Below are 27840 nucleotides of genomic sequence, written 5' to 3'. Positions count from 1 at the left end.
TTTATTTTCTAATTAGAGTTTTATATTTTTATTTTCCAAACTTATCTTCATCGCCGCGTCTAGCTTCTGAACGCCCTTCAATGACTGGTCGATGAACAGCTTCGCTAGCTTGCCGCTATCGAGTTCGATCAAAATCGATACGGATTCTTTGGTGATTGAAACGTGATTTTGGGATTAATAGATAGAGTTAGGGGAGGGGCAGAATGAGAGAAAACACACACCACCATTTTTTATTTTTCAGTTACTGCCTTTATCCTCCCACCTGAGTTTAATAAGAGAAATTAGAATGAGAAAGCAGTGGAGCTGCAGGGAATCATAATTAATTGATGCTTCAGTAAAACAATTACCTCCCGGCTGCCAGATAAAACAAAATAATTGACCAATACTACAGCGGCGACCACTGACCTGGTGGTGTCGCTGCAACAATTTGTCATTTCAATCAATGGTGAAATCATAAATATTGTAAAGGGGTTTTATCAGGACTTTCCAGGGGTGTCAAAAGTTCCACCCTTTACTTTATTGACCCGCTTCGTGTTTTTAAAGGGCCCGTCGAAACTTAACACAGCCCATGTGTTATATGTTTCAAAAGAGGTTAGAGTGGGGGGGCTCCTGACAAAATTCAAATGTATCATCACCAACCGCGTGTCCACCTCGACTCTTCAACTCCATTTACTAAAGAAGAAGTATCTGCCCCACCAACACAACACGTGGCCAATATAAAAACCAAATGAAAATTAACCCCGACAGCCTGGCGAAGTAATCGTGAGTTCGTACAAAACGAGATCTATCCTTTAGATTTCTTGTAGGTTTTACTCCTCTACTGTCATAGCAGTTCCGTTAAACTGGTCCTGACCTTCTTCTTCATCAACGTGAGCCACCAAATAGTGGGTCCAGTTAAAAATTAAAACACTTGTCTGTCATGTGCCACCAACTGTAAGGCTGTAAATAAATGACACGTGTACCGAATCATCATCATTATCATCATCAAAGAGCGGGACGCAAACAGTTTGGCGCGGGGAGATGATAATTATAACTTACCACCCTTGATCTTCGGCAAATTATCACTTGGATGAAAAGTATCAACTACCAGGCACTTGACTCACTTGCTATTAAGTGTCAATTAAACGAGGGCATCGGGATCGGCCTTCGGCCGCTTAATCAACAGGGGGGTATGTTCCTAATAATCAATCTTTCCATTGGAGTGATAATTTCTCAAACCTTGGTAGCGGTAAAGTGATAATTCCGCCAGAGGATGTGATAACTTGCAGAAGCGGGCAGTGGCCCCCCAATGGTCTCTGTTTTTCATTTTTCTTTTTCTCCTGTTTTTGAATTTGAGTTGTCACATCAGCGTCTCTTTTGTCTGATCAAAATAATCTTTATTCAACGGCTACCATTCATGACTTTTCCCCCGGTTGTTTTAACCGGCACGTGTAACTCACGACATAAAATTTGATATCTCGCGAGTTTGTTAAAAACTCGTGCAACGTTGATAAGTGCGAGATTGACGAGAGGAAACCATTTCAAAACAAACAAAACAAAACCAAGAAAAGGGAGTGATTATTTTGCATCATTGAAGGTAACATTTGATATTTTGGTAAACATTTTTTCTTTTCATCGTCACCACGGACCACTTTGTAACATGTAACAATAGTGTTGTCACCAAAAACATTTTTTTTTTTAAAATATAACGTCTTTTTTTGCGCTAAAATTTGAATATGTTTAAATCTTTTTGAAGTTACAATGGGTGTAAACAAGAATATTCAGGTGATTTTTTTTTTGTATTTTAATATAAGTGACATTTTGTTTATTTTTATAAATATAAAAATTATACTTATTTGACATTTATATCCTTGTTAATCAAAAGAAAAAAGAGGACTAGATTTTATAGTTTAGGAAATAAATATATTTTATAAAGATATTTTTAGGATATTTTTAAAATATAATGTAAACTTCTCATTCAAAATTTTTCTCATTTAGATAAAAGTAAAAAAAAATTACTTTTTTCTATTAAGATATAAATATTTCAAAATCATATAAAGTTATGTTGATACCAAAGTTTGGGTCAACATTACGAGTTGAAAGAGAGTTATCTTACTTGAAGAATGGGTTGTGGGAGAGTTTGATGTTCTCATGATTGCCATTATTGAGAGTGAAGAGCTCAATGACCAAAATCGAATAAAACAATAACACATCAAGGTCGACAGAGGCGTTATCGGTGTAGATCCTCGTATTCTTAAGTTAAGATTGAAAATGACACGATAAAAAACAAATAATAAGAGAGAGAAAAGAGAGTAAGAGAAATGACTTAGATGATATTATACCACCTTCTCTAATATATCTATTTTTCTATGTATATCTTTGAGTGATAATCTCTTTATATAAGAGAAATTATCATAAGAATAATTAAGTTAGGAAAGCCTATCTCTTATATTGTAAGATTTGAGTTTGGCGAGAATTAAGACTTGTATTGTTTAATCTTGTTTAGATCAAGGCATGTTATTGGATGTGGCTTAGGCTTGGGGCACATTTGTTTTTGTCATTGTGTCGAGTTTGGTAAAAAAATGGATATAACAAGTTACAAAAGAAAAAGTAAATTTTAGAAAAGATTTGAAATTAATAAAATTTTAAATTTTAAACATTAGACAAACAACCCCTACATATTTATGTGTTTGTTAATGTACAATTTGAGAATTTATTAGGATCAACAATGGAAAATAAATGACATTGTGCATGTAGTTTGATGATAAGCTGAACATGAATTTAAGTTTTTGCAGATGTCACTTTAATATCGCTTCTAATTAATAAAAGTTTCTGAGTATCGCTCACTATAAAAATTGTACTATGAGTATATGGATTCAAACTCTTAGTAATTCAAATTATAGTATATTTGTATAAAAATGCTGTTCAGTTATCAATACCAATAATTAATAAAATGTGACAACACACAAACTTATAGCAAGTGTATAGCGTAGTAGCTCTTATTTAAATAAAAAATAAAAAAAGATATTTGCGATTCACACAATTGGTGTAAGAGTCTAAGAGTCTATGATTGTTTTTTGTAGGTTAATTCTACCATATTCCATACAGCATGTAAATTGAAAACATCAACCAAATTTTGAGTGTTCATGATTTTTACTCTCCAAAGCGTGCCTGCCCTTTTGCTCATTTATCCAAAGTTTCATTTATCTTCTTTTACGACAAAATAACAGAAGTGAGAGGTACATTTTAAGCCTTTGTACAACATACCAATGAGTCAATGACCATTCACAATCAAAGATGGAAAAAAAGAAAAAAGAAAATAGGGCCAAAGATGCCTTTCATCATTCTATAATGCTAGACAGTCATTAATAGCAATATTTTTAATGACGGGTTCAAAAATATCATATGAGTAACACTGTAAACTTCACCACCAAAAAGAAAAGAAACAAGAAACACTTACTCTGTAGCAATAAAGTGAGGATGAAAACGATAAAATGATACGATATTATATTTAGGGATATTATTAATATATCGCGTGGGACAGTGCATGTGATGATCACAGTTAACAGAGGGAATCTAATGGAGCGCAGTTGCCGAGACAGTTGGTGATAATAATAGATTAGAGGCTCTACCCACCCTCGCCCTCCATTATTAATTGGTTCAAATCAACTTCAACCCTACAGCACTATCCATACAAGAAATTGCTTCCCCTTCATTTCAACTTCATCTTTACCTCAAAGCACTTTTTGTGGTTTTGGGGTTATGAGTTTTTTTGGTTAGTTAAGCTAGGGTTTGACCGCCTGTTTGCTGTCGTTTTTCAGGGATGGTTCTTGAACGTTTGACTTAATTTGGCTGTTGCAGATGTATATTATATGGTTGCTCGTTTCGTTTAATTTCTAGCCAGGGTCCTTTCTTTATTGGTGGGTTGGTGGATCTGGAAGTTCCTTGAGTGGTTTTATAAATAGAAACACTGAAAATGTTTTAGGGTTTGTATGGATAGTCTGGATCTGTAAAAGATTCTTTGTGTATAAGCTACCTAACCAGTTTGCTTAGGTTTTCTTATTTACTTTATATTGTTTTTCTTTGTTTCTTGATGACTTGATAAGGGAAATAGGAAATAGTGCTCGCAGTTTGATTGTTAGATAAGAATGTTTATGCATGCTCTTCTTGATCTAGGGTCAGGGAAAAAGGAGCCTTGGGCTTTTTGATTGGTTGGTGATCTTGTGGGATTAATTAATTGATTGGTGGTAAGAGGGTTAAGGAGTGGAGCTCCTTGAAGTCCAAAAGAGGTTCTAGCAAGGGTAAATTGAGCTGCTGAGCTATGGATCCCACAGTCCTATGTATCAGATTTTAGGGTTTGTTTCTGATGATGGTGATGATAGGTTTGTGGCTTGCATATTTCTGGAGCTTCATTACCCCTTAAGTTTTACCCTTTTTTGGATTGAAGGGAGCTCTACCTCTCTACACACTACTCACTTTTTATTTGATTAGTTTCTTCTCCATTTACTCATTTTTTTTATTGTTATTAATATCTTGCTTGATGCTGTAAATATTGTTGCATAGATTTTGTCTATTATTATTTTGCAGGAAGCTAACACATTGCCAGAAAGCACTTGCCTTTACTTCCGAAATTACAGTCTCAGCTGGCTGCTGGGAGAATCTGACACAAGGTTTTTGGAGCTTGAAGTCAAATATCCTGAACTCTCTCTTATCTTCATGCTAAAGCTTGCCCTGACCAGAATAACACTCTTGAATTGTTTTTTTTTTTTTTTTCAAAGTTTCAAGCTTTTGAAGTTGGCAATGTTTGTAGTTTTTGTACTTCAGCATCTTTGTAATTTAAAACCTGGATCCCTTTAGGATGCCGGTTGATTCAGCTTGTAAATCTTTATCTCATTTTGTATTCAACTGGTTTTAAACTTGCAATGTTAAAGAAGATAATTATTATATGTGTATCATCCCGTGCTTCTACACTCGACATTTTCCAGTCCGGATTATTTAACAAGTTCCCTACTGCTAGAATCTGGACGCAAGGCTCGAGAAATAAACATATAAAAAGGGAAAAAAACTACTGATTTAAGTCTCTCTTTCCGTGGCTGGCGTCTTGGTCTGATGGCTTTGCCGGTCGAGTTATATCGTTTTCACACCCCTCAAATCTTGAAATGAATCTCTGGGGTCTGGAGGAGTCATTTTTAGGGGTACCGTTCGTTCGCAAATGTGTAGCTTGTACTCTTTAGACTGCGGATATCACTTGCAAATATCCGGATGATATTAGGGTTTTATGGTTTAGCAAATAGTGGATTGATTGTTTATATTGTGATGTTATAAACTCGTGCATTTGGGCAAGGCAAGCCGCTCCTTGTCCTTGATTGTTGGGCACATATTCTCTTTTATTTCTTAATCAAAGTTGAGAGCTCTCTAAGAGTCTAGGCTATGCTTTTAGTTCTCTCATGTGTGTTTTGAAGGTTGATGTTTCTTTTTATTTATTTTTTTACAAGAAAATACAATCGTGTTTCACGTGGCTTTAAAAAAAAAATTTAATATTATCATTTTTTCTTATTTTACATTTGATGAAACTGATAAAAAATATGAATTGATTTTTTTTAAGATGAGATAGCTTTATAAAAAATAAAAAAGTTATTAGCCAGCAATACAAATAAAAAAGTAATGCAAGATAAAGAATAAAATGAGAGAATATATTATAGAGTGATTTTATTCATTCTAATTATGTGTGTACAAAATAAAAAGATGAGCTCTCATTTTATAGTTATATAATCACTCCATGAAATTAATGAAAAATTATGAATCATAATTCCTTGTGAGATAGTGAGAGTTGTAGGGAAGCTAAAGGTTGCTAATGAGAGATAGTGGGGAGACTAAAAGATATATGTTATGAACATCTATATTTATTTTAATAAATTCATAACACTCCCCCTTAGATGTTCATTACAAAGAATATGACTCATTAAAATCTTTACATAATTGTTATTGTATAATAATAATCAAATTAATGATGAGAAAATGAAAAGTCAAATCCAAAAGAAAATTTCTCTATTTATTAGATAATAGAGAATATACAAAGATGAAAAATGGTGATGCCACATCACCTCCTCAAGTCCCAACTTTATATATATACTAGAAAATAGACCCGTGTTTCACGCGGCTTTGAAAAAAGAATTTAGTATTATCCTTTTTTCTTACTTTACACTTGATGAAACTGATAAAAAATAAGAATTGATTTTTTTTTTAAAGATGAGGCATCCATATAAAAAATAAAAAATAAAAAGCTATTAGCTAGCAATACAAATAAAGAAGCAACGCAAGATAAAGAATAAAATGAGAGAATATATTATAGAGTGATTTTATTCATTCCAATTGTGTGTGTACAAAACAAAAAGTTGAGCTCTCCTTTTATAGTTACATAATCACTCCATGAAATTAATAAAAAATTATGGATCATAATTCCTTGTGAGATAGTGGGAGTTATATGGAAGCTAAATGTTGTTAATGGGAGATAGTGGGGAGACTAAGAGATATATGTTATGAACATTTACATTTATTTTAATAAATTCATAACACTCCCCCTTTGATATTCATTACAAAGAATATGCCTCATTAAAATCTTTACATAATTGTTATTGTATAATAACAATCAAATTAATTATGAGAAGATAAAAAGCCAAATCTAAAAGAAAAATTCTCTATTTATTAGATAATAAAGAATATACAAAGATGAGAAATGGTGATACCACATCACATCCTCAAGTCCCAACTTTATATATATATATATATATATATATATATATAGATATAGATATATAGATTCTTTTGAAATTTTGAAATAGATTCCGCTAACTCTAAATTTAGGTATTTAAATTGTATTATTAAGGAATTTTTTTCTATTATTATAACTTACAAAATCGATTGAAGTAAGTTAGAATAAAAACCTGTGTCTTCGAAAGGCTTTTGTTTATCACTAAAAAACTTTATTATAGAGTTGATAAAGAGTTTTTAGCTTTAAAAAAAAAACTTTTAAATATCAGTAAATTATGATAAGATGGTACAAGGCGAATCGTCATGCTGCTCATGCATTCATGAAACAATCACCTTCTATACTTAAAAAATAATGATAAAAGTCAATTTACAGAGGCAACCATCGCACAAAATTACTAATTATTAATTGTCAACATTTGTTGAATAGTTTAATGGTTATAACGTTTTTACTCAAATAATATTAAATTTAAGTGAGAAAAAAAAAAGTTGGGCCTAACATTATAGACTCTACTGTGCTTTAGCAAAGTATCAGCACATAATTGGTGATTTAAATTAGGAGTGATACTATTGGCACCCCTCAATAGTTCCTATAAAACTCCACTACTATGTATTTTACACATTTAACCTTGATTGAAATTATAAGAACTCTAATTCAAATAAAAAAGAAATGAGTAATGATACAGCCACAAACTCTTGTACAAACTTATTTTGTACAAACTGATGTGGCATGATAAGATTGGTTGAATTAAATATCACTTGGCCCACATGATTTGTTTTTATTAATTTATATTTTCATTCAACCAATCTTATCATGCCACGTCAGTTTGTACAAAATAAGTTTGTACAAGAGTTTGTGGCTGTATCATTACTCAAAAGAAATTATAAGAGCTCTTTACACCCCTATATTATTAAGAAGCGAATTGTTTAAAAAAACAAAACGAATTGAACCATAAAATAACAAACCTAAGCAAAAGAGGCATAAATATAATTTTTCCCTTAATACGTAGAACTAGCAAAGTAGCAATCAAAGGGGTATTTAATACTTTCATTAAGGAAGAGTGGAGGTTTATTAGTCATGGTGGTTTATTCTTTAAATTTCATTTACCGGTTATGGAAAATGTTGTTTATTGAGTGTTATATCTAGCCGAATGTTACTACTGGTCATGAGATTTAAAAAAAAATATTTTAGGGTTCAATGAGGAGGAAGAAGATGGGGCTATTTGAGGAATTAAAATGAGTGTTATTAGTAAAATAGTAATTTTAGTACTTTAATTAATGGGTGCATTCAGAATAGGGGTTTTATGAGATTATTAGAGGGGTGTTAATAGCTCCACTCTTAAATTAGGGTGGGTAAAAAAATTTAGGCCCACGGATTTTGGCCCAATCCTCCACGTGAGGACGTGAATAAGGGCTTAAAAAATGTTGGACTAAGCTTGGTGGTTTATTTTTTTTTTAAATTATAAATTAAAGTTTTAAAAATAATAGATAAAATAGAAAAAAAATTTAAATTCTTAATTCATATGTCAATAACCTAACATTCTAATATTAAACTCCCTCTAAAGCATTAATTAGTTGAGAGGTTGCTTAGATCAAAGGTTACAGTAATAAAAAGAAATTAAATCTCTAAGCTCTTATTTACTTTATTTATTATTTTATTTCTACAATGGGCTTGAAAAATCTTACCTCAAACCTGCATTTTGCTATCCGTAATTGAAACTACTGGCACCCCTTCAAAGTTCTATTAAAACCCCATTTCTTCTTTTCATTCCATTTATATATATCATAATAATATAAATATTTAATGACACCCCTTCTAATTCGAAAAATAACCTTCAACAGACTATTATGTTCCAAACCCTAATATTAGTATGGTTCTTATTACTCACAAACTATCTTCAAACAAGTTTTTTTTAGTAAGAAATTTGTTTTTACTAGAGATTTAGAGCGAGACTAAGGGCGAGAGATCAAGCATGAGTGCGCGATGATGAGAGTGAGAGATAGGAGAGAGAAAGAATAAGTATATCCTTTCAATTTTAGAATTTTAGAAATTTAGATATTTATAAAAATATTTTAATAAAATAGGTTTTACAACCAATTAATACGTTATTTGCTGGCTATGTTTAAAATGGCAATAAATATTATCCTTAGTTCCTCACTCTGTTGCTAATATAAGAACTCCGGCAACATTACTACGTGAAATTTGAATTTCGGGCACAAACTTTCCTCGTTATACATCCTTTTTTTTTTTTTTTTTTTCACTTGTAGTGTTATGTAATGAATTTTAGTATGGAAAACGCTAAATGTCAAGAAGGTAGAGAGAAAAATGTGTTTCTATTAATTTTTTAATTTTTTAAATATTTAAATAATTCATCTTTCTCTCAGTCTTCTCTATATTTAATAGCACTCTTTTAGTATTCAAATTGCTGTGGAATTAGGACTAGCCCCATTAGTTGTAGAATCAAATGTTCAAAATATTATTAATTTGGTGTTGGAGAAAATGGGCAGTTTTAGGGAGATATATAAGACAACCTTATAAATCTCGAAGAGAATTAAAGACAACAAAAAAATTAAAATGCTTTATGTCCCAAAATATTGGAACGCTGATAAATGCTCCTCATAATATACCTACCATGTCCTTTAAATGGCTATATTTATAAATTTTTATAGTGACTTAAATGAATATCCCATTTCCCAAAAGAGATTAAACAGAAAAAGAAAAAAAGAAAAAACGTATGTTTGTCTTTTTTTGTAATTTCCATTAAGGGTAGGATCAATTCAGCTCAGTTTGATTTTATTTCAATTTGTGAATTTTTGGTTCGGCTCGGCATGTGAATTTAAAAAAATCATTTTAGATATTTTTATTCGGTTCAGCTTTGATATTAATCAATTCATTTTTTGACTTATAAACTACCGAACTGAAACTGAAAAAATTGAGCCGATTCAATTTTTTTAGCTCAATTTTTTCAGGATCTAGTTCGGTCCAACTAATCCTTGAACACCGCGCGACATTACTTTAATTTAAAAATTATTTTTTCAATTTTTCGGTTTAGTTTTTAGATTTGAAATTCTGAATGGAAAATTAAATTGGAGTATTCGGTTTTATGCCGAATTGAAATATTCAATTTTTTAAAGAAAAAGTAACTAACTGAACCGTAAAAAACCGAACCGGACCAAAAGATTTTTGGGTCCGATTCGGTTCTGCTCACCCTCTAATTTCAACCAAGTTTAAAATTGTCAATGTACAAGAAGGGTTTTAAGAGTACTTAAACTGGGTGCCAATTGCGCCACTCATAATAGGCCATGGGGGATGGTGGGCGGTACACTGTAAATTGATTTGCCGGTGACCTAAGTGAACTCGGGCTACTTACACATAGAATCCACAGGCCTATCAATAAGCCCAAAACAGAACACCCACAAGTGCCACGTAGGCAATGGTGTCGGATTCTCATGTCCAGCCATGCATGAAGTGGGGTAGGTATAACGTAAGCTTAAGCTTAACCAATCTTGTGAGTTGTGAGGACGAAGAGCTAAGAATTCTCTGGTAAGTGAATGGCTATCCTTCTTACACATAACTCTCCCTCGTCTCAACACAACACTTAACTCTCTCTCTCTCTTTTGCTACCTCCTTCTTTCTCCGACTCCGTCTCTGCTTCAGTGTCTTTGTGCAATGGCAGCTCTGCGGTCTCTTGCATTAGCCTCTCCAATCTCACACTGTTGGCACCCACAATCCCGCTCTCCCTCTCTCTCTGGTAAGCTTCTTCAAAAAAAAAAAAAAAAAAAAATCATATATGAACGTAACCTGTAACTAGAAAATACATTGTCTATGCATGAGCACGAATGTTTGAATGTGCAAATTTGTTGTTCTATGGGGCAGCATATCGAAAAATTTATGCAATCCCATAAACAACATAAACTGGATGCTGCCAATAGTAATTTGCGTATCTAGTTGGTTAAATTTCATTGAAATCCTTTGTCTTTGATAGAACCTCTCTTTGGTTGTTGTGAATTTGGTAATGTTAAGAACAAGACCTATCTTTGCCTGTTCTGTTTCACAGGTATTGTAACATGGGCTGTGCATGGAAGTGCACAATCACCATTCAACGGCCAATCTGTACATATGCCTCGTATGCGTTTGTCCCCGGTAACACGAAATTCTAAGGTATCTGGACCCATAACGATGGCGGTGAAACCGACAATTCAGTTCATCCAAGGAACTGATGAATTGACAGTTCCGGATGTGAAGCTAACAAAATCAAGAGATGGTTCAAACGGTATGGCCATATTCAGTTTTAGCGAACCCTCCGTTTTTGACTCGTCCGGTGAAATTGGTGATATCACCGGATTTTACATGATTGATGAGGAGGGAACTCTTCAATCAGTTGATGTAAGTGCCAAATTTGTCAATGGGAGACCTTCTAGGATTGAAGCAAAGTATATCATGCGGTCTCCCCGAGAGTGGGATAGGTTTATGAGGTTCATGGAGCGGTATGCTAATCAGAATGGCTTGCAATTTGTCAAGAAATGAGGCATTTTTTTTCTTCTCCTTTGCTTTGCTTTACCCTATTACATCTTTGGTTTTGTGTAATTTGGTCAGGCAAATGGTGAAGGCTTTGCTTGACAGCCATTTAAGTTTGATGCAAAAACCTTATGCTCTCTTCTCTTCAACATATTTTTGCTGCTGCTACTGATGTTCGATTTTCTTCCCTTCATTATGTACATGCAAGGTGATGGTCCGTGTTCTTGAACTTCTCTTAATGAATTAATCATCTGTTTTTTCCAAATTGTCTGAGAAGAGAGGAATCCGTGCATGTTTAATGATTTAGTCTATTATGGGAATGTATGTCTGAGAAGTGATGAGAATGTGATTCCTGGAAGATACAGCTTGTTAGATTAGATGCACTGCAAGTTGTCCAAGCTTTGGGAATGTATTAACCTTTTGTTGTTGATGACATGATATGTCTGCTTATGGATAATTCGATTATGTTTCTAGCTTATCATAATTTAGTATTTATTGATGTAATAATCAGAAACAAAAGGCATAATTTTGGAAATTTGTTCTGGAATCATCCTGAACATAAGTACATAACTATAGCAATCAGTAGAACTCTCTCAACTGTTAGCAATGCCGCCTCTGTCCCACCTCTGCTTTTACTTCCAAGTTACTGAAATGGGACTTCGAACCCTATAAAAGCTGCTGTTGCCCGAATGCACCCATGCCAACTGCCCTTGTGCGAAGCTCATTCTATCTTTTGTCATTCTTTTCCTTGATATAATCCAGATTCTATAAATTAAGCTTTGATTTACATATTTGAAAATAAGCCGTTGAGGCTTAATTCGCACTTCGACATCTTCCGGTGCCGTTACTTTCACCGAGTAGATGGAATTAGGGCTGCCCACGTTTGTCAATCGTCTTCTGATCATTGTGCTTTTCTTTCCATGCTTAAAAACTACAGAAATAGAGGGGTAATTGAGGCTGAAACCCCTGTTCATCCGCAAATTTTCATGGCAGCTTACATTCCTGTGTGTGATTGTAAAAATTTCTGACTCTGTGTAACCAAGAGTGCACAGATGAGTGACATATTCATCTGGCGTGATATCATATATCAGTCCAGGATTGATGGCTTTTTCTGGGTTTACATGCCCAGCTCCAATAGCAAACACCGCAGGAGGTTTATTCCCATCCATTATTGGTTTTCCGAAATGGTCATTTCCATCAGCAGTTGTCATTATTGCTGATTTGATAGCTGCAGGGCTCCATTTGGGATATGCTGAGCGGATTAGAGCTGTAATTCCACTGACATGGGGACAAGCCATGGAAGTTCCTGACATGACAGTGAAGTTCACTCTTCTATTATCTTCTGGAAGGCTGGAGGGGCCTAAGTTTTGTGGCCAAGCAGCGATGATGTTGACTCCAGGGGCGATTACATCTGGTTTGAGAATGGTAGGAGTATATAAACTTGGTCCTCTGGCTGAAAACTGTGCTACTGCTGGTGCCCTTGATCTTCCAATAACAGTTCCTCCAAAGATAATTCGAGCTCTAGCTCTTCTTGTGGAATTTATGTAAACCTTTAAGCGAACTGACTCAGCAAAACCTACCAATGTTGCTGGCAGGACATGGACATCAACTGAGTCTTCCTCCAGGTTTATCTCTGTATTTGCTAGAATCATTGCAGCACCACCAGCTTCCTTCACAACTTGACCCTTTTCCGCCCTTCCATTGACACCTCGGTCACATACCACCATTTTGCCACGTACTTCGGCTATTGGGAGAGACCCTTTCAAGCAAAATTCACTTCCCCCATCACCACCTGTCACGTAAATTAGATCAAGCTCCTTTTCTGTCTTTGAGAATTGGTTTCCGGGGTACATGGATTCTCCGTAAAGAAGTCCTCCATCAGCCATTCGAACAATAGCTGGAAATCTTCTATCAATCGTGCTTGCACCAACGGTAGCAATCCAAGGTGCTATGTTAGCAACTGAGCTTTGGAGTGGTCCATTGTTTCCTGCAGCACATACAACTGAAATCCCATGTTCCATTGCTCGAAAACTGCCAATTGCAATGCTATCATCAAAAAGAGGTAATGGGAAGCCACCAAGAGATAGAGAAAGAACATCAACTCCATCTCTAATTGCCACATCCATTGCAGCTAAGATATCAGAGCTGTAACAGCCATTGAACCAGCAGACTTTATATACTGCAATGTGAGCACCAGGGGCCATTCCTCGAGCCACACCACCTGCATTACCAAGCACACTAGCCATAGAAACCGAAGTCCCAGCAGCCGTTGATGATGTATGAGTTCCATGTCCAGTGGAATCCCGTGGTGACACATATTCCTGAATAATGTTCGGTGACACTGTGGTTGAAGCCACTCGATGGCCCTTAGTGAAGAACCTGGCACCAATGAGTTTCCTGTTACAATTTGAAGAATTGAAGCTCTGGCCCTCTTGGCAAACCCCACGCCATTTTTTTGGAACCGGGGGCATTCCATGATCATCAAAGCTTGGACTTTCAGGCCAAATTCCGGTGTCAAGGACACCGATTATTGATCCATGACCAAACTGTGACTCATACCAAGCTCCTCCGTTTGTGGGGCTCAGTCCTAAGAATTTGTAAGAGTAAGTTGTCTGAACTTGAAGCCTTCTGTCAGGCCTAATTGCAATGACATCAGGCAACTTCTGCAAGGATTCCAATTCTGATCGAGTGAGTTGAGCTGCAAAACCTTCCATGGCGAAATGGTAAGAGTAAAGAAGACGCGAAGCAGGATCTTCTTCGGAGGAAAGAGTTTGTTCAATGAATGAGAGATGCCAATGAAGCTTAGAAGTGAACAAAGAGCTTATTACGCCATGTGGGTGTAGCTGGACCACGTAGGTTTGGAGAGTGTTTGCATGGAGAGAAACAAAGGATAAAAAAAGGGTAGAAAATAGAAGCTGAGATTTGGCTTCCATTACTCGATAACAAGTTGAAGCTTGAAAAAGCATGCATGATTTGGTGAAGGACATTGTGGGGTTTTTAAAGATGTTGAAGAGAGGCCTGTGTGAGACTATGAAACTCGTGAAATTGAAGAGCTCTTCATCACGAGGAACGTTTGTTGTGACAGGCAGTGAGAGAAGAGGCTCTAGTTTCTTGAGGAGCTAAACGAAAGGGCTTAACTGTGTTAGCTTTCACGAGATACTATAGTAAGTTTTAATACATGTATGTTGATAATAGTTGATTCAAAATTCCTACGGGATCTTTTATGAAGCGAAAAGGTATTAAGGAAACAACAAAATATTAATGGGGGGTGTCATTAAATGCAAAGTTGGAAAGTACATAAAAGATGCATTTATGTCGGAGACGCTCTATCTATGTTATGCTATGACTACGACTGCAATTGCAAGCAAATGCAGACATGCAATGGCTCCCAGCTCCCCCTTGCCTCATGCGGCCTGTGCTTATGCTTGACTGCAGTCTGCTCCTCTTCATTTTGATGCTACTATTTTTGTATGTCGTGTAATTGAACACACACGTGATGGCTCTTTATTTTCAGGTTCCTTTGTTGGATACGTGTATTTTGTAGCCGGTCCCTGATTTTTCCAGACATTTTCTAGGAATAGGGACTTAAAAGTCCCTAGTGTTTAACCTTAAAAAGAATCTATAATAAAACTGATATTAATTTGTCCTGTTAATAATGAGGGTATATTCAAATTCAAGGGAGCAGAACTGAATTGAGAGCTAAGATTATTTAATATTCAGTTAAATTGAGTGATTACAGGGAATATTGACAGTGTTGGTCTGAAACACCATAGAGCACAGCCTACTGTTTATGCCCTGTTTCAACAATCTAAGAAAGATTTCATTGCATTAAAGTTGTTTTGTAACTAGAGTTACATGCAGCTGCTAACAAACAAGGAAGTTTCTCCGCTCCTAGGCCTATTAAATTGTGTGGGGTCTCTCATTTTGAGTATAATTTTATAATAAAATTAACATGTAAAAATCTATAGGATGAGATGAGGAGGGACATGGACCTTCTCCTTGTTCTTTATTTATTTATTTTTCTTTCAATCTCTTCTTATTAAATGAGTAGATAATATTGAGTTTTAAATTTTGATATTAAGAATTAGGTCATTTTTTTTTTTTACTTTTGTTTATAATTAAATTAATTTTTAAAAAATTGGATTTGAAAAATAGAGCAGAGTGAAAAATAAGGAGAAGATCCTAACTGGAGAAGGAGAGGCATTTTGATTTCATTGACAAAAGCGCGGGACCTATACATATTGGGCTGGGTCGACAGTCGATCCATTTTGGAATTTGGAAGAGTCCACCCCACCAAACACAAATCAGGTTGTGTCCAGCTGGGCTACTTCCGGACTTCCAGTTCATACATCCGTTTTGTTTTGTTCTGTTTTTCCAGCTCAACAACCACTTTCCAATTCACATTTCATATGACAGTCTACCCAGAAGAAGAGAGAAAATTACATGGAATAATGGGTCTCCCTCCCTAGGTATAAAAAAGTATCGAGCAGTATTTTATTACTAAACAGGAGATGGCGACTAACAGCTTAAGAGAGTAAGTGCTCACGACATATAGATAGTGAGTTGATTCTTACACATTCCATTGCTGATGACTCCGGGGGTGGCTACAAGACAAGAGTGTGTGCACTCAATGGAGCACAAAAATAAAATTATTGATTGTTTTGTAATAATTTCTGGTGTACACTGATTGGATATTATATTATAATATGGAAAAAAAAAATTGAATTCTCAACTACAGTTCATTACAAAGAATTTGCTTAGCAGATTCAAAATGCAAAATGTGAAAAAACAACTGTATTAGAAGCACCAAAAAAAGTGTCTATTATCCCCAGGAAACTTTATGGCAGTTTCAACAATGATCAATCCCGTAGGTAACATGCCTATCTGCACTTACTTTGCGCATCAGTTCAACTTCAATAGCTACTTCCTCAACTTCTTCTCTCATGAATGAGCAAGCTCTTAGCTCATTCTTCCATGAATTTTTTGCGACCGCGATCATCTCCATTCTTTGGTTTTGAGAAGAAAGGATCCCACTCATGAGGTCCTACTGAACGCTGTCCTTCATCTAGCAAAGCATATTTCCAGCCATTCTGCTCCACAAAATTATCATATTCTGGAAGACCTTCAATGGTGAGCCTCCTCAACCTTGTTACTCTGTCAATGATCGACTGTACAGCAACATCAAAAGAATCCTTGAAAGTCGCCAATTTTGAGCGAGGATCTGCATATATCACCCTTGGAATGAGATTGATAACCGTCTCCCTCATCTCCATAATCTGCTCAGGAGAAATTTGTTTCAGTCTTTCCTCTATGCTTACATTCCTCTTACGGATGTCATCCTCTGGAATGAAAACAGAGTATGAAGAATAATTCTTTGGGAGATGCCAAGTATATTGTGTGTAAGCTGACCCGGGATGAAAGAAAACAGGTATGCAACCTGCCAGTATAGAGTCGAAAGCAGATCTTCGTGTGTATGAATCTCCCTGAGGTTGCAGACAGAAGATGGACGTCTGAAACATCTGCATTATGCTGCTCGGAGAGTGACACTTGCTTTCCCCGAAATCACATTCCAAAAGCTTACCCACCTCTGAATTCCTACACTGTTCCATGAGCTGCCCTCTAATTGACAAGGGGTCTCCAGGCCGTGGTGCACCCGCAAATGAGAAGAGCCACTTCCTCTCCAATTTCCTCATCCGATTTTGCCAATCAAAAACTTCAGCATCCTTTGATGGATGGAAATATGTGGGATAAGGGATTGCAAAATCATTTGCACCCCATGGGCTAGATTCAACCACAAGCATGGACAAATTCTTTGTGGCAGGTAAAAACAGAAGCTTACTTCCCCAATCAGATTCCTCATCTGATCCTCTCCTGAAATCCCAAGTTATCCTCCCTGCCACCAGAAAGTGATCCTTCCCTCCCATGATACCCCACTCAGGCCTCTTCGTCAGCCAATTGACCAAATCAAGTGAGGCAGCATCTCTCATGGATATATTATACCCCCAAAGATACCTTGCTATGTCAAACCCAGCATAAAAAGGCACAAAAATTGCTGCAGCAATGGAAGAATCGTTTGTCAAGCACTTATACTGCTTCATTCGGTTGTTGAATATCACATCAACAGCAAACTGGTTTGTAGTATACCACCCAGTATTCGAAAACACTCCTTCAGTATTTGCAAGCGGAGGTCCTAATCCCGCATTAGCCGTGTACTTACACATATTGGTCCAAAGACTCAAACTCTTGCAATCCTTGAGCATATCCTCATTAAACCTAGAAGGAAGATCGTGCACATAAATATACCTACCCCCACAAGGATCACTCTTGTTTTCTATTGTTTCCAGTGCCTTCATAAATGGAAAACTCTTAACTTCATGACCAGCACTCTCTTGACTAATGGGTTCTGGAATAACGGGATTGGGTTGTGATGCGGGAGATTGATGAACAATGGGTTCTGGGTTAATGGGTTTGGATTGTGATTGGGGAGATTCATGAACGACTGGTTCAGGGTTAGTGGGTTCTGGATTAACTGGTTTGAATTGTGAATCAGTAGATTCACGAAAAGTGCTAGGCTGGGTGGCTTCCTTCCGAGGTTCTGCTAGATGATCATCATTAGTTAAATGGACAAAAGAAGATTCTGAGTTTTTGATACTGGTTTCCAATTGGTTAGATTCACTAACATTATTAGTCCCGAGCACAATAAAATGAAAGTACAACAACAGAATCCAAAAGAAAGCAGACAATGTAACTAAAAAACATAGCCTATTTTGATGATTCTTCCCGGCTCCCTTATCCATTTGCTCTGTCGGGCCACTCGCCGCCACCCGGCGTCTCATCAGATTCTAAATTTCCCCAAATAAATCAACCAATCAAACAACTTCCCATTTCACCAAAAACACTCACAAACCCAGTTATAATCTAACACCCACAACTCGCAAAACCACGTAAATTACAAAAAATGACAAACCCTAACCCTAGTTTCGATAGTTCAGCTTAAGTCTCCGGAAATGAAGCTTAAATACAACAAAGATAAAAAAAAAAAAAACTTTTAAACTGTAACCGACTAATCACCAAAAGGGTAACTGAACTATCAAATCAAAAGAAGAGGATCTTGATTTTCAAGAACAAACCGACGATTCAACATAAATGATGAGAAAATGAGGGCTACATATGATCTGTTACGGACATGTCAGCAGCAAAACAGAAAGAATTCAAGGACAGAAATGATAGAAAAATTAAGAAAGCAAAAGAGGAAAACAGAGGAGAGAAATAAACTTACAAGATATTTAATTTGATTTGATTTGGATTTTGTGCGAGATGGAGAAAATTTTGCTACAAAATTTGTAGAACAGAGACAGAGAACTCGGGGATGGGCGTATATAAGAGAGAAAGGGCAGCGTTGTCGGTAGCCGGTGGAAGAGTGCCACGTGGGTACGCGTGATTACGTGTCAGCTTTGTCACACTGGCATTTCCTGGAATTACGTCGTATGATTTGTTTATGATTGTTGATTTTGATGATGATGAATGTGATAGTCCAAAGAGGTCTTGAAACACCGAAACAGGATGCGTAGCACACGTGGCGGATATCCAGTGGAAGGGTCAAAGGAGACCGGTGACTTTTTAGCTTTTACTCAAACCCAATTGGCTGATTAAAAATTGAAATCAGCGTTTTGCAAAATTTGGTGTCCTTCGATTCTTGAATTGAGTTTCGTTCTGCGGAAATGACACCGAAGCTGCCATTTTTAAAAGGGAGAGAAAACCCCTTGATTTTTGATCGGTGGGTGGGGATTCATTTTTGAGTTTGTTTTACTAAATCTGTATGTAATTTGCGTTTACTGTTAATTAGACCAAGTCAACGGTGAAGTTATTCCATTGATTTGCATATCGGTCAAGTCAACGAGGCTGCTAAACTTAAATGGGAACATAGGATTCAGTGATTAATTGGGGGGATAATTTGGTGGTCCTAATTTAATTTTCCAAGGGGAAGAAGCCGGAGCCAGCTAGATGCACTTGGCGGCATCTTGAGGTATGTGACACGACACAATTAATGGCTGTATTTAACACTACTGCTGCAACCTCCTGTGAAGGCAGGATCCTTACTGTGAGGATAAAATTAACAAGATTTCAATTTGGCTGGTTATTTTAGCTTATTTCATTATTGAGATTAAGAGACTAGTTTTGGTCAAATATTTAGCTTGCATCATCACAAAAACTGATTTTAGGAAAAAAAAAAAAGGTGGAGGGGGAAGGTAGAAGAAGAAGGTACCTGTTTTAAAAGTTTTTAAGTATTTGCTATTAGAGATGGTCAACGAGCCGTGCCGTACCGGCCCAGGCCCATCAAAGAAAGCCCGCACGTGCTCGTGCTCATGCCGTGCCGTACTCACTATTCATTTCGTGTTGTGTCGTGGGCCGTGCCTAGAAAAAATAGCCTACTAAGCTTTTTTTCCTTTTTTATTTTTTTAAGAGCGCATGCCAAGTTGTTATCTTATTTTTTTAAGCATATGAACCTTTTTTGGATCCATGTGCTTTTATTTAAATTTAATAGAATAAAAAATTCAAAACTCAAGTTCATATTCAATAATAATAAATTAATAATAATAATAATAAGAGAATGTAATATTAGTTGCTAAGTTTGACTCTATGGTATTAGAATTCCTTTTTAGTACTTAACAATAACAATAATAATAATTTTTTTTAAGAGTTAACTTAATTGTTAACTTGAAATTACGTAGAGTCATATATCATAGTTTATAATAATATTAATACATATTTTATAAAATCATGATATTTATAATTTTATTTATTAAAATCATGATATCAATTATTTATTTAATAAATTATAAACATAAATCAATTATAATTTTTTTGAAACTAAGAATTAAATAAATTTAAAAAACTTGAGCTAATAAAATATATTAAAAGATTCAATTTCAAGTTATTTATAAAATTATAAAATTTTAAGTTTACTTTCATAAAAAAATGAAACGTGCTTTTTCGCGTGCCGTGCTTTGGCCCATCTCTAATCGTGCCTTATTTTTAAGGTCCACGTGCCTAGAATCTAAGCCCGGCACGGTCCACGTGCGTGCCGTGCTGTGCCGCGTGCTCTGCTGAAACGTATTCGTGCCGTGCCGTGCCGTGCCTCGTGCCGTCCGGCCCATTGGCCACCTCTATTTGCTATATTGGGAGTCTATTATTGATGCACGTTGTCAACTTGTCATCTCATGATTGCGCTAATCTTTTTCCCACTTCCAAAAGCGCACTTTAGACCATAATCTGATAATCAGTGACACATCAATGGTCATATATTTTAATATCAAAGACAGTGCAAAGTTAATCTCCTGAATCTGACCAATGCTCTACTTCCCTGAAGACTAAAGATGGAACCTAATTAATGATGCTCTCCAAATATCCGAGCACGAACTTCCTTCAGTTTTTATTTCATATGGGGTTGGCTATAGGAGAGGTAGAATTTACAATCTCGCATTAGATGCATGCAAACGTAGATTAATTTTTTTTTTTTTTTTTTTTTTTGCTAAATTCGAAATAGAATTAACCACAGCTGGAGCCTGGAGTGATGCAATTAAAATCGCTTTCAAAATCACTGCAAAAAGTAGAACCGAAACAAAATAATACCGCAACTGGACAATGGATGGACACCACAAACTTAATTGTAATTTGTGAACCACATATATATATATATATTTAACCTTTCAGTCCTTCCAGAAAAAAGTTACATAATTGATGGGCGTGGGTCAATACATACATAATATAATGTATTATGGTTTCATTTTGATAACAACGGCAAAGCATATACAGCCAAGCTGATGCTGCCTCCATATATTGTTAAAATTATGCTCCGGTTGATAGAAACGTACGCCACAAAAATTATTAATTATATTCGAACACGGTATATAAATCAATCAAAATCAATCAATCACATAGACACTAGCCGGCCGGCGTGGTAAAGTCAACGGCAAGTCAATTTTTAAACAGATATCAGATCCGACAATATAAGCAAGCATGAAGCTTGCTGAGTTGCGCAACTTGCAATGACATAAGTAGTCGAGTATCGAGCATGTTGCCTGTCTGCATGTAGGGAAGCTGGAGTCTGGAGGTTGGGCGGCAAACTGTTAATATGAAAAACATGACAACAGAAAGAGTGGATGGCCACGAAGAGTACTTTCAACACCGTCTTAATAATATATTAATTCAATCAATATTATAACGCTGACCGTACAATGTATCTGATTCAATATCTGTTAGTTACCGTTAATCATAGAAATGAAAGCAGCATGAAAATTGAGATGCATAAAAGAATAAACATCACGGACCAATCGGGCTTGCAACTCTTGTTATTTGACCCCGGCCGTCTCCTATTCAACACGACATCTCCGAAAAAATATATGCGAACTCCAGGATCTCTTAATTTTACCTCGCTTCCAACCAAAATGGAGTTATTGACCCCCTGAACGTTGTTGTTTATGTATATGTTAAGGCAACAGCAGTCTGGTGATGACTCGCCCGAGGCGTTGCGGCGGACGAACATTGTAGCCCCCACGTTCGTCCCGTCCAAGTTAACTCGTCGGAGGCAATCGTGGCTGCTCTCTCTAGCCATGACCAGGAGACTCTCTGATCGGTCTTCTTACTTTGGATTTCGCTCTTCCTTTCCCTTGTTTGTTTGTTTCCAAAGAATGAAGAAGCTACGGCTAGGTCTGATTGTAACAAATGTAGCAGCTATGTCCTTTACTTGTGTGCTCAGTTAGAAGGACTTTCACTTGCCTCTAGCTACAAGGAAAGTTTATGATCCCTTGGAATGACTTTATCCTCAAGGCATGCCATACTCCTGTTTTCATGTTATTCATACTTCTGTTTTCATGTTATTCATACTTTCTCTAGTTAGCGGATTTGCTCCTTTGCAAAGGCATCACACAAAAGGAAATCCGACAGTTGTTTAGATAACTCAAGGCACATTTTTCACCTACTAGTAAGCTTTATGAAAACAATGTATAAATAATACCAACTTCATAAGGGTTCAGATTGCAGGAAATCGATACAAGAGTTTGAATAGAAGCAGCTTCTCTTCTTATGGTTGGTCGACTTGATCGGAACATGAAATCTGTGACGCATTAGTATAATTTTGGTGAACTGAATAATATGACCATATAAATGGTATGGTAAGGTTAGGCAAGCTCGTACACTTCCTTCCATGCATATAAGCCTCCTCGGAAACACTCGCACCTTTGAGTGTACTTGTTTTAAAACAATATCCCAAAATTGAACAGAAACAACAACACTAAAGAAAGCAAAAGCAAAAGCAGAAGTCACTTTAAGAATGATGCAGAAGCAAAATACAAAACAATTTCCTAACAAGAACTAGAAATACAGGGCTTCAGAGCAAAGGCCAAGATAAGTCATTCCAAATCCTTTTAGAAAAATACAAATGGCCAGAATACTTCTCAGTAATTTTAAATCTGAGTTATTGAAGAACTCTCTCCACAGCGTTATTATTTCCTGGTCTGCCTCTGAAGAAACATCCTCCGTTCTGGAAACCTATTGGTTGCAAAGGCTCAAAGCTATTAGTATCTCCACAAAATCCAAAACGCTAACGCTTCAATTGTTATTTAGTGATCATCTACCCAACTTATTCGATGAATCCAGATGAATATGAATTTTTTCTCATGAGAGAAACAAACAAAAGTGTTTGCACTCAGAGGTCTTTTCACGGTCTTAGGGAAATGAAAATTAAACATACCATTCCCATATTTCCAAATAGATGGTATTTTCTGACAAACAAATGAAAATAGAATAGCCAAAGAAGATCATGGCCAAGCTTCCGGATTTATTCTTTCGCTGACAGTAGAACCAAATTTTGGGCCACCCTTACGATACCAGATAAGATATTCAGTTGGGTATCCCTTCAACTTATGTGGCACAATTCCCAGATCCTGAAATGTTAAGGCTGCAATGCACACCACAAAATGAGAAGAACTTGAGAGATTCAGGATGCTAACACGGAGACAACTAAACATGCAATGAATATGATTGGAAAAGCAAGTGACATTGTAATCCTAATAGTAATGAACCAACCATTGTCTGACACAATTGTATCTGAAGTATAGGCATTAATCTCATCCAGATTGAATAAGCCAGGACGGGGCAACGGAAAGGGAACCTTTTTAAGTAATATCTCCCGAGGCATAGCAACCGCCTGAAAACATTTAAGCCAAGATGCAATTAAATAGAGACTCAATTCCAAATTAACTGGGAACACTATCAGACATCAAAAGAAATATATAAATAGCACAAATGTTTTGGCAAGCCAGCACAGTGAAAAAAGACACGTAATTAAGACAGAAAAAAGGGTAGATTTATCAAATACTCAAATCTGATGCACCATATAAATTAATTATTTTATAATAGCAAAAACATCCAGAAGCATGTATAGAAATATTTCTTATCCTTTTAAGGAGAAATTTATTCATTCAAACACCCAGATACAACAGCTATATAATTTACCTTTGCAACAGGGAAAGGAACTTTCACATAGTGAGGATATTCACGGATTGTATCATACATAAGCTCTGCCTGCATGGCAATACAAGTTCAGAAATAAAAACCTGGAAAACCACAAGAACTTGAGAAGCAGAAAGAAAAATTACCAATTCATGCACTGTAAAGATATCTGGACCACCCAACTCGTAAATTTTTCCCATGCTGGTTCCATCATCTTTTAACGCTGCAGTGACTGCAGCAGCAACATCAACAACATATACAGGTTGGATTCTGCAAAGCAGGCAATGTCAGGAATATATCCACTAAGGATTCAAACGAAAAAATAATTTTCTGCCAGGCCTGCAAAACATTATAAAAGCCTTCAAACAAAGAAAACTTTCTGCATCTGCGATGGTAGTTGATGAGTTAACACATACCTGGTAGATCCATCCCCAAAAAGAGGAAAAAAATTAAATTTTTTCACAAACTGTGCCCACTTATTCAAAAGCCGATCCTCGGTACCAATCATTGCAGCAGGCCTCATAATTGTGGCCTACAGAAATTATATTATGTTAGAAGCTCCGCATATCGGCGTATGAGAGCAAAAATGTAACAATTAAATTCAAAAAGCATGTGATGGATAGACCTTGTAGGTGGTCTAACTTGAGATAGCTATGCTTGTAGTCTTGACTCAAACATCCTATCTAACTTAACATCCCCTACCAGATATTGGCAGGACAACGAAATGAGGTTTAGTCAGAGAAGAAGGGTTATGCAGAGATAAGATTAATTCACACTTGGGATGACCATGCTCTACAAAAAATTTCAATGCAAGGGAAAAAGCAGCCTAGCTGATGGAAAGAAAAAGTATAACTCACCCAAGGTAATTCTCTCAAAACAGCTTCCTCAGCAGCAGCTTTAGTACTAAACACTCTTGATGGAGATGATGAAGATGCCCCTAAGCAAGAAATTTGAATAAATCTCATGATACCACCATGTTCTTTTGCAATCTGGACAAATTTAGGGTAAAAGAATTATTAAAAAAAAAAATCAAATTATTAATAACCAAAACACCAACCTCATGAAAATAAACTTGGATGACAACAGAAGAAAATAACAAATACAAGACCGTCATAATGTAACCCAAAACCATACGTCAGTGAAGATACTGGTCCAGAAAGAACATGAAAATTCACAATTGATAGATATAAATGCAGTCAACAACAACTGCAAACCAGCAGCAATAGATAAATGTTACTTTTCAACAAATATTTCAACCCCATTTACAAGGTTTGGCCCACACAGAATTAGTCATTATCTCTATTACAAATCAGGTTCAACTTGATCTCCAATGAATACATGCAATTTTTCAATTAATTATTGCTCAACCACTCTATTCCTGATTCATACTCTGGCAAATATTACCACAGTTCAATAAAAGTTAAACATGACAAGGATGACTGTGCAAGAATCTACCCCTGCAATGCGCTCAGCCATAAAATGGTTCACATCCTCAAAGCTGTAGTTTCTGGTCTCATACTCTCTTCCTACCAATAAGAAATATTAGCAGTTATAGTTAATATTTTACATACTCCTAAGATTAAAAGGATTTAATAGGCAGAACTGCAAGTGATGAATGTCTACCAATAAGATTGATAACAACATTAGCCTTTGCCATTGTAGCCTTGATTGTGTTATCGTCTCTTGGGTTAAACTTCATCGGTACAATCTGAGAAAGAGAAATATCAAAAGATCATTGGATATAATCATAAATGCACAGCACAGAGATTTGTATTTCACGTCCATTAAAAGAAATTGCATACTACTACTACACCTGTCCCAAATCTCCCATCAACTTGAGATGACGAGGATCATCCTCACAGCCCCGGAAAGGAACTAACACTTGAGATCCCATTTTAGCTGGAAGAAACATAGAGTACAAGCGGTCAGAGGAAATAACCCAAAAAATTCACAGTTGAAACCTAAAAGTAAGCTGAAACAAAAATCAACACGATCGAATATCACTCGTCCACACCAGGAACAACATAATATCAACTAAAATCAATAGCTTTGAAACAAATAACTCACCAAGTTGTTGCACAACATAACGTCCAAGGAACCCAGTTGTGCCAAACACTGTAGCTATAATGCCACTGTAAACATAAGTCATCTTAGTCACAAGGCAATATGAAATAAAACAAGAAGAAAATTCTTCAAAAGCAAATTAAGGGTCCCTTTAAGGGTTTTTGGAAAAAATTTTTCCCAAAAAGGGGAAAAAATTTTAAAATTGTTGGTGAAAATTGCCCCTTAAAAACTTTTTCCGGCCCAAAGTTTTTTTTTTTTTTTTTTTTTCCCCCCCCCCCCCCCCCCCAACCAAAAAACCCCCCCCCCCCCCCCCAAAAAAAAAAGGGAGATAAAACACAAAATTACCTATCAGCTAAAGGCGACAGCGCTTTTGAAAAATACAAAAAAATGAGTACCCATTTGGTGATCACATTATCCCAAACAAAGTACTCAAAATATTATCTACATTTGACGGAAAATGCAAAGAGAAAATTGGATAAAAATTACCTAACAGAAGATCTTCCACCAGTGCCCTTACGAACAAGGTGGCCGGTACCGGGAGTGGCGATCGAAGTAGTTCCAAATCTCCGATGATCAGCTCCATTATCTGTAAAATTTTACAAAATATATATAAAAAAGGGGGGGCCAAAATTTGACGAACAAACCCTAAAAGAGACAAGGAAATCATGGAATTACAGTAATCGGAGAGCGGGTAAACCGATTTAAGAGAAGAAATGGAAGTTGCGGGCTGTAGAGATTGGTGCCCTAATCGCCTTGTGATGGCCTGCATCGTTGTTCCTTCTCAGCTAACACAGCAAGAGACACACACACACACACACACACACAAGAATCTGCTGAATGTAATTGGGGAATTTGGATTCGGAAACGGGGATGAACACTAATTTGGATCTGGGTCAGGTATTTACCAGGCCCAATGCCTCCTGGTTTATTTTTGTTTTTAATATGATTTTCTGTAATAACATTTGTCTTTTAATACTTTGCCTTTTAAAAAGATAATTTTTATATGAATATTACATCATAAATGGTGTGATCTTTTATCTAAAAAAAATTGGGCGTTGACGTATGCCTTGTTATTTATACTTTGAATTTATATTTCATGTCATTTACATATATTAAGAACATATATGGCATGTCATAAATTAGAAAGAAATTAAAATTTTACATGACTTGTAAATACGACACGTCGTAAACTTTTTACTTTGAATAAAAAATTATATGACAAATCATTTATAACTTCTACACATGAATAACATGTACCAATAGAATTAGGAATGTCAACTGGATCGCTCTATAATGGATATCCATAATATCCATCCAATTGGATCGGATAATATCTATCTAAAAATTTTTAGATCTTAAAATTAATATTTTAAAATTATATCCAGATGGATATGGATAATTATTTTTACCCAATGAATATCCGTTTAACCCAACACAAGTTTAAAATTTTTTAATTTTATAAAATTAAAAATAAAAATATAATAAACAATCAATTGTAAAAATATTATATTAACTAGTGAAAAATTTAAATTCTTCTTATATTAAAAACTAAAGTTTTCAAAATTACCCTTTAATTTTTTAACTTATTTAATACTATTAATAATTATTATTTTATTTTATTAATTTAATATTATAAATGGACCTACACCGGAAAGTCACCGGACCTCGCCGGACCACCGTCGGACATCGCCGGAATGTCGCCGGAATTACTGCCGGACCTCGCCGGGCCTCCGCCGGAATTCACCGGAAAGTTGTCGGACCGTCGCCACCGACCACCGGACCGCAATTTTATTATATATATATATATATATATTATTACTAATATAAATAGTTTAATAGCCAAATTTGATATTGGAATTTTAACTATTTTATATTATTATTTTTATATAATAAAAATAAAATATCCATAGATATCCATGGATCTACATAGCTATTTAGATAAAATCCATATCCATGTCCAATATTTAAATACTAGATATGAATATAGATATATCCAT

At 35.8% G+C, this 27840-nt stretch overlaps 4 protein-coding genes across 5 annotated transcripts; 1 reads left to right on the top strand and 3 right to left on the bottom strand.

The window, feature by feature from the left end:
* The first annotated feature begins 10255 nt into the window (after window positions 1-10255).
* LOC18046547 (photosystem II reaction center PSB28 protein, chloroplastic) lies at window positions 10256-11741 on the top strand. The gene is made up of 2 exons (XM_006443663.2): window positions 10256-10499; window positions 10806-11741. Exons 1-2 carry the CDS (start codon window positions 10418-10420, stop codon window positions 11273-11275), a joined length of 552 nt encoding a protein of 183 aa, XP_006443726.1. The 5' UTR covers window positions 10256-10417; the 3' UTR covers window positions 11276-11741.
* A 39-nt stretch (window positions 11742-11780) lies between these two features.
* On the bottom strand, window positions 11781-14290 carry LOC112100213 (subtilisin-like protease SBT1.2). The gene has a single exon (XM_024188938.1). The coding sequence runs from the start codon at window positions 14251-14253 to the stop codon at window positions 11899-11901; it is 2355 nt and encodes a 784-aa protein (XP_024044706.1). The 5' UTR covers window positions 14254-14290; the 3' UTR covers window positions 11781-11898.
* Window positions 14291-15899: 1609 nt separating this feature from the next.
* Window positions 15900-18901, bottom strand: LOC112100108 (xyloglucan galactosyltransferase MUR3). The gene has a single exon (XM_024188232.1). The coding sequence runs from the start codon at window positions 18100-18102 to the stop codon at window positions 16231-16233; it is 1872 nt and encodes a 623-aa protein (XP_024044000.1). The 5' UTR covers window positions 18103-18901; the 3' UTR covers window positions 15900-16230.
* A 3545-nt stretch (window positions 18902-22446) lies between these two features.
* On the bottom strand, window positions 22447-26750 carry LOC18046229 (NADH dehydrogenase [ubiquinone] 1 alpha subcomplex subunit 9, mitochondrial). Of its 2 annotated transcripts, XR_002906442.1 has the most exons (13): window positions 26519-26750; window positions 26330-26429; window positions 25847-25911; window positions 25593-25678; window positions 25403-25487; window positions 25235-25305; window positions 24637-24768; window positions 24196-24311; window positions 23926-24049; window positions 23783-23851; window positions 23354-23474; window positions 23019-23225; window positions 22571-22816 (listed from the first exon to the last, which is right to left on the bottom strand). XR_002906442.1 is itself a non-coding variant. In XM_006443660.2 (12 exons), exons 1-12 carry the CDS (start codon window positions 26610-26612, stop codon window positions 23086-23088), a joined length of 1203 nt encoding a protein of 400 aa, XP_006443723.1. In that variant the 5' UTR covers window positions 26613-26750; the 3' UTR covers window positions 22447-23085. The 2 variants fall into 2 exon arrangements, 1 of the variants encoding a protein (XP_006443723.1); XM_006443660.2 differs by having other exon boundaries at window positions 22447-23225.
* Between the last annotated feature and the right edge of the window lie 1090 nt (window positions 26751-27840).

This window comes from Citrus clementina, unplaced genomic scaffold, assembly GCF_000493195.1.
Source record: "Citrus clementina cultivar Clemenules unplaced genomic scaffold, Citrus_clementina_v1.0 scaffold_3, whole genome shotgun sequence".
Taxonomy (NCBI): domain Eukaryota; kingdom Viridiplantae; phylum Streptophyta; class Magnoliopsida; order Sapindales; family Rutaceae; genus Citrus; species Citrus x clementina.
This window is presented reverse-complemented; position numbering and strand designations above follow the sequence as displayed.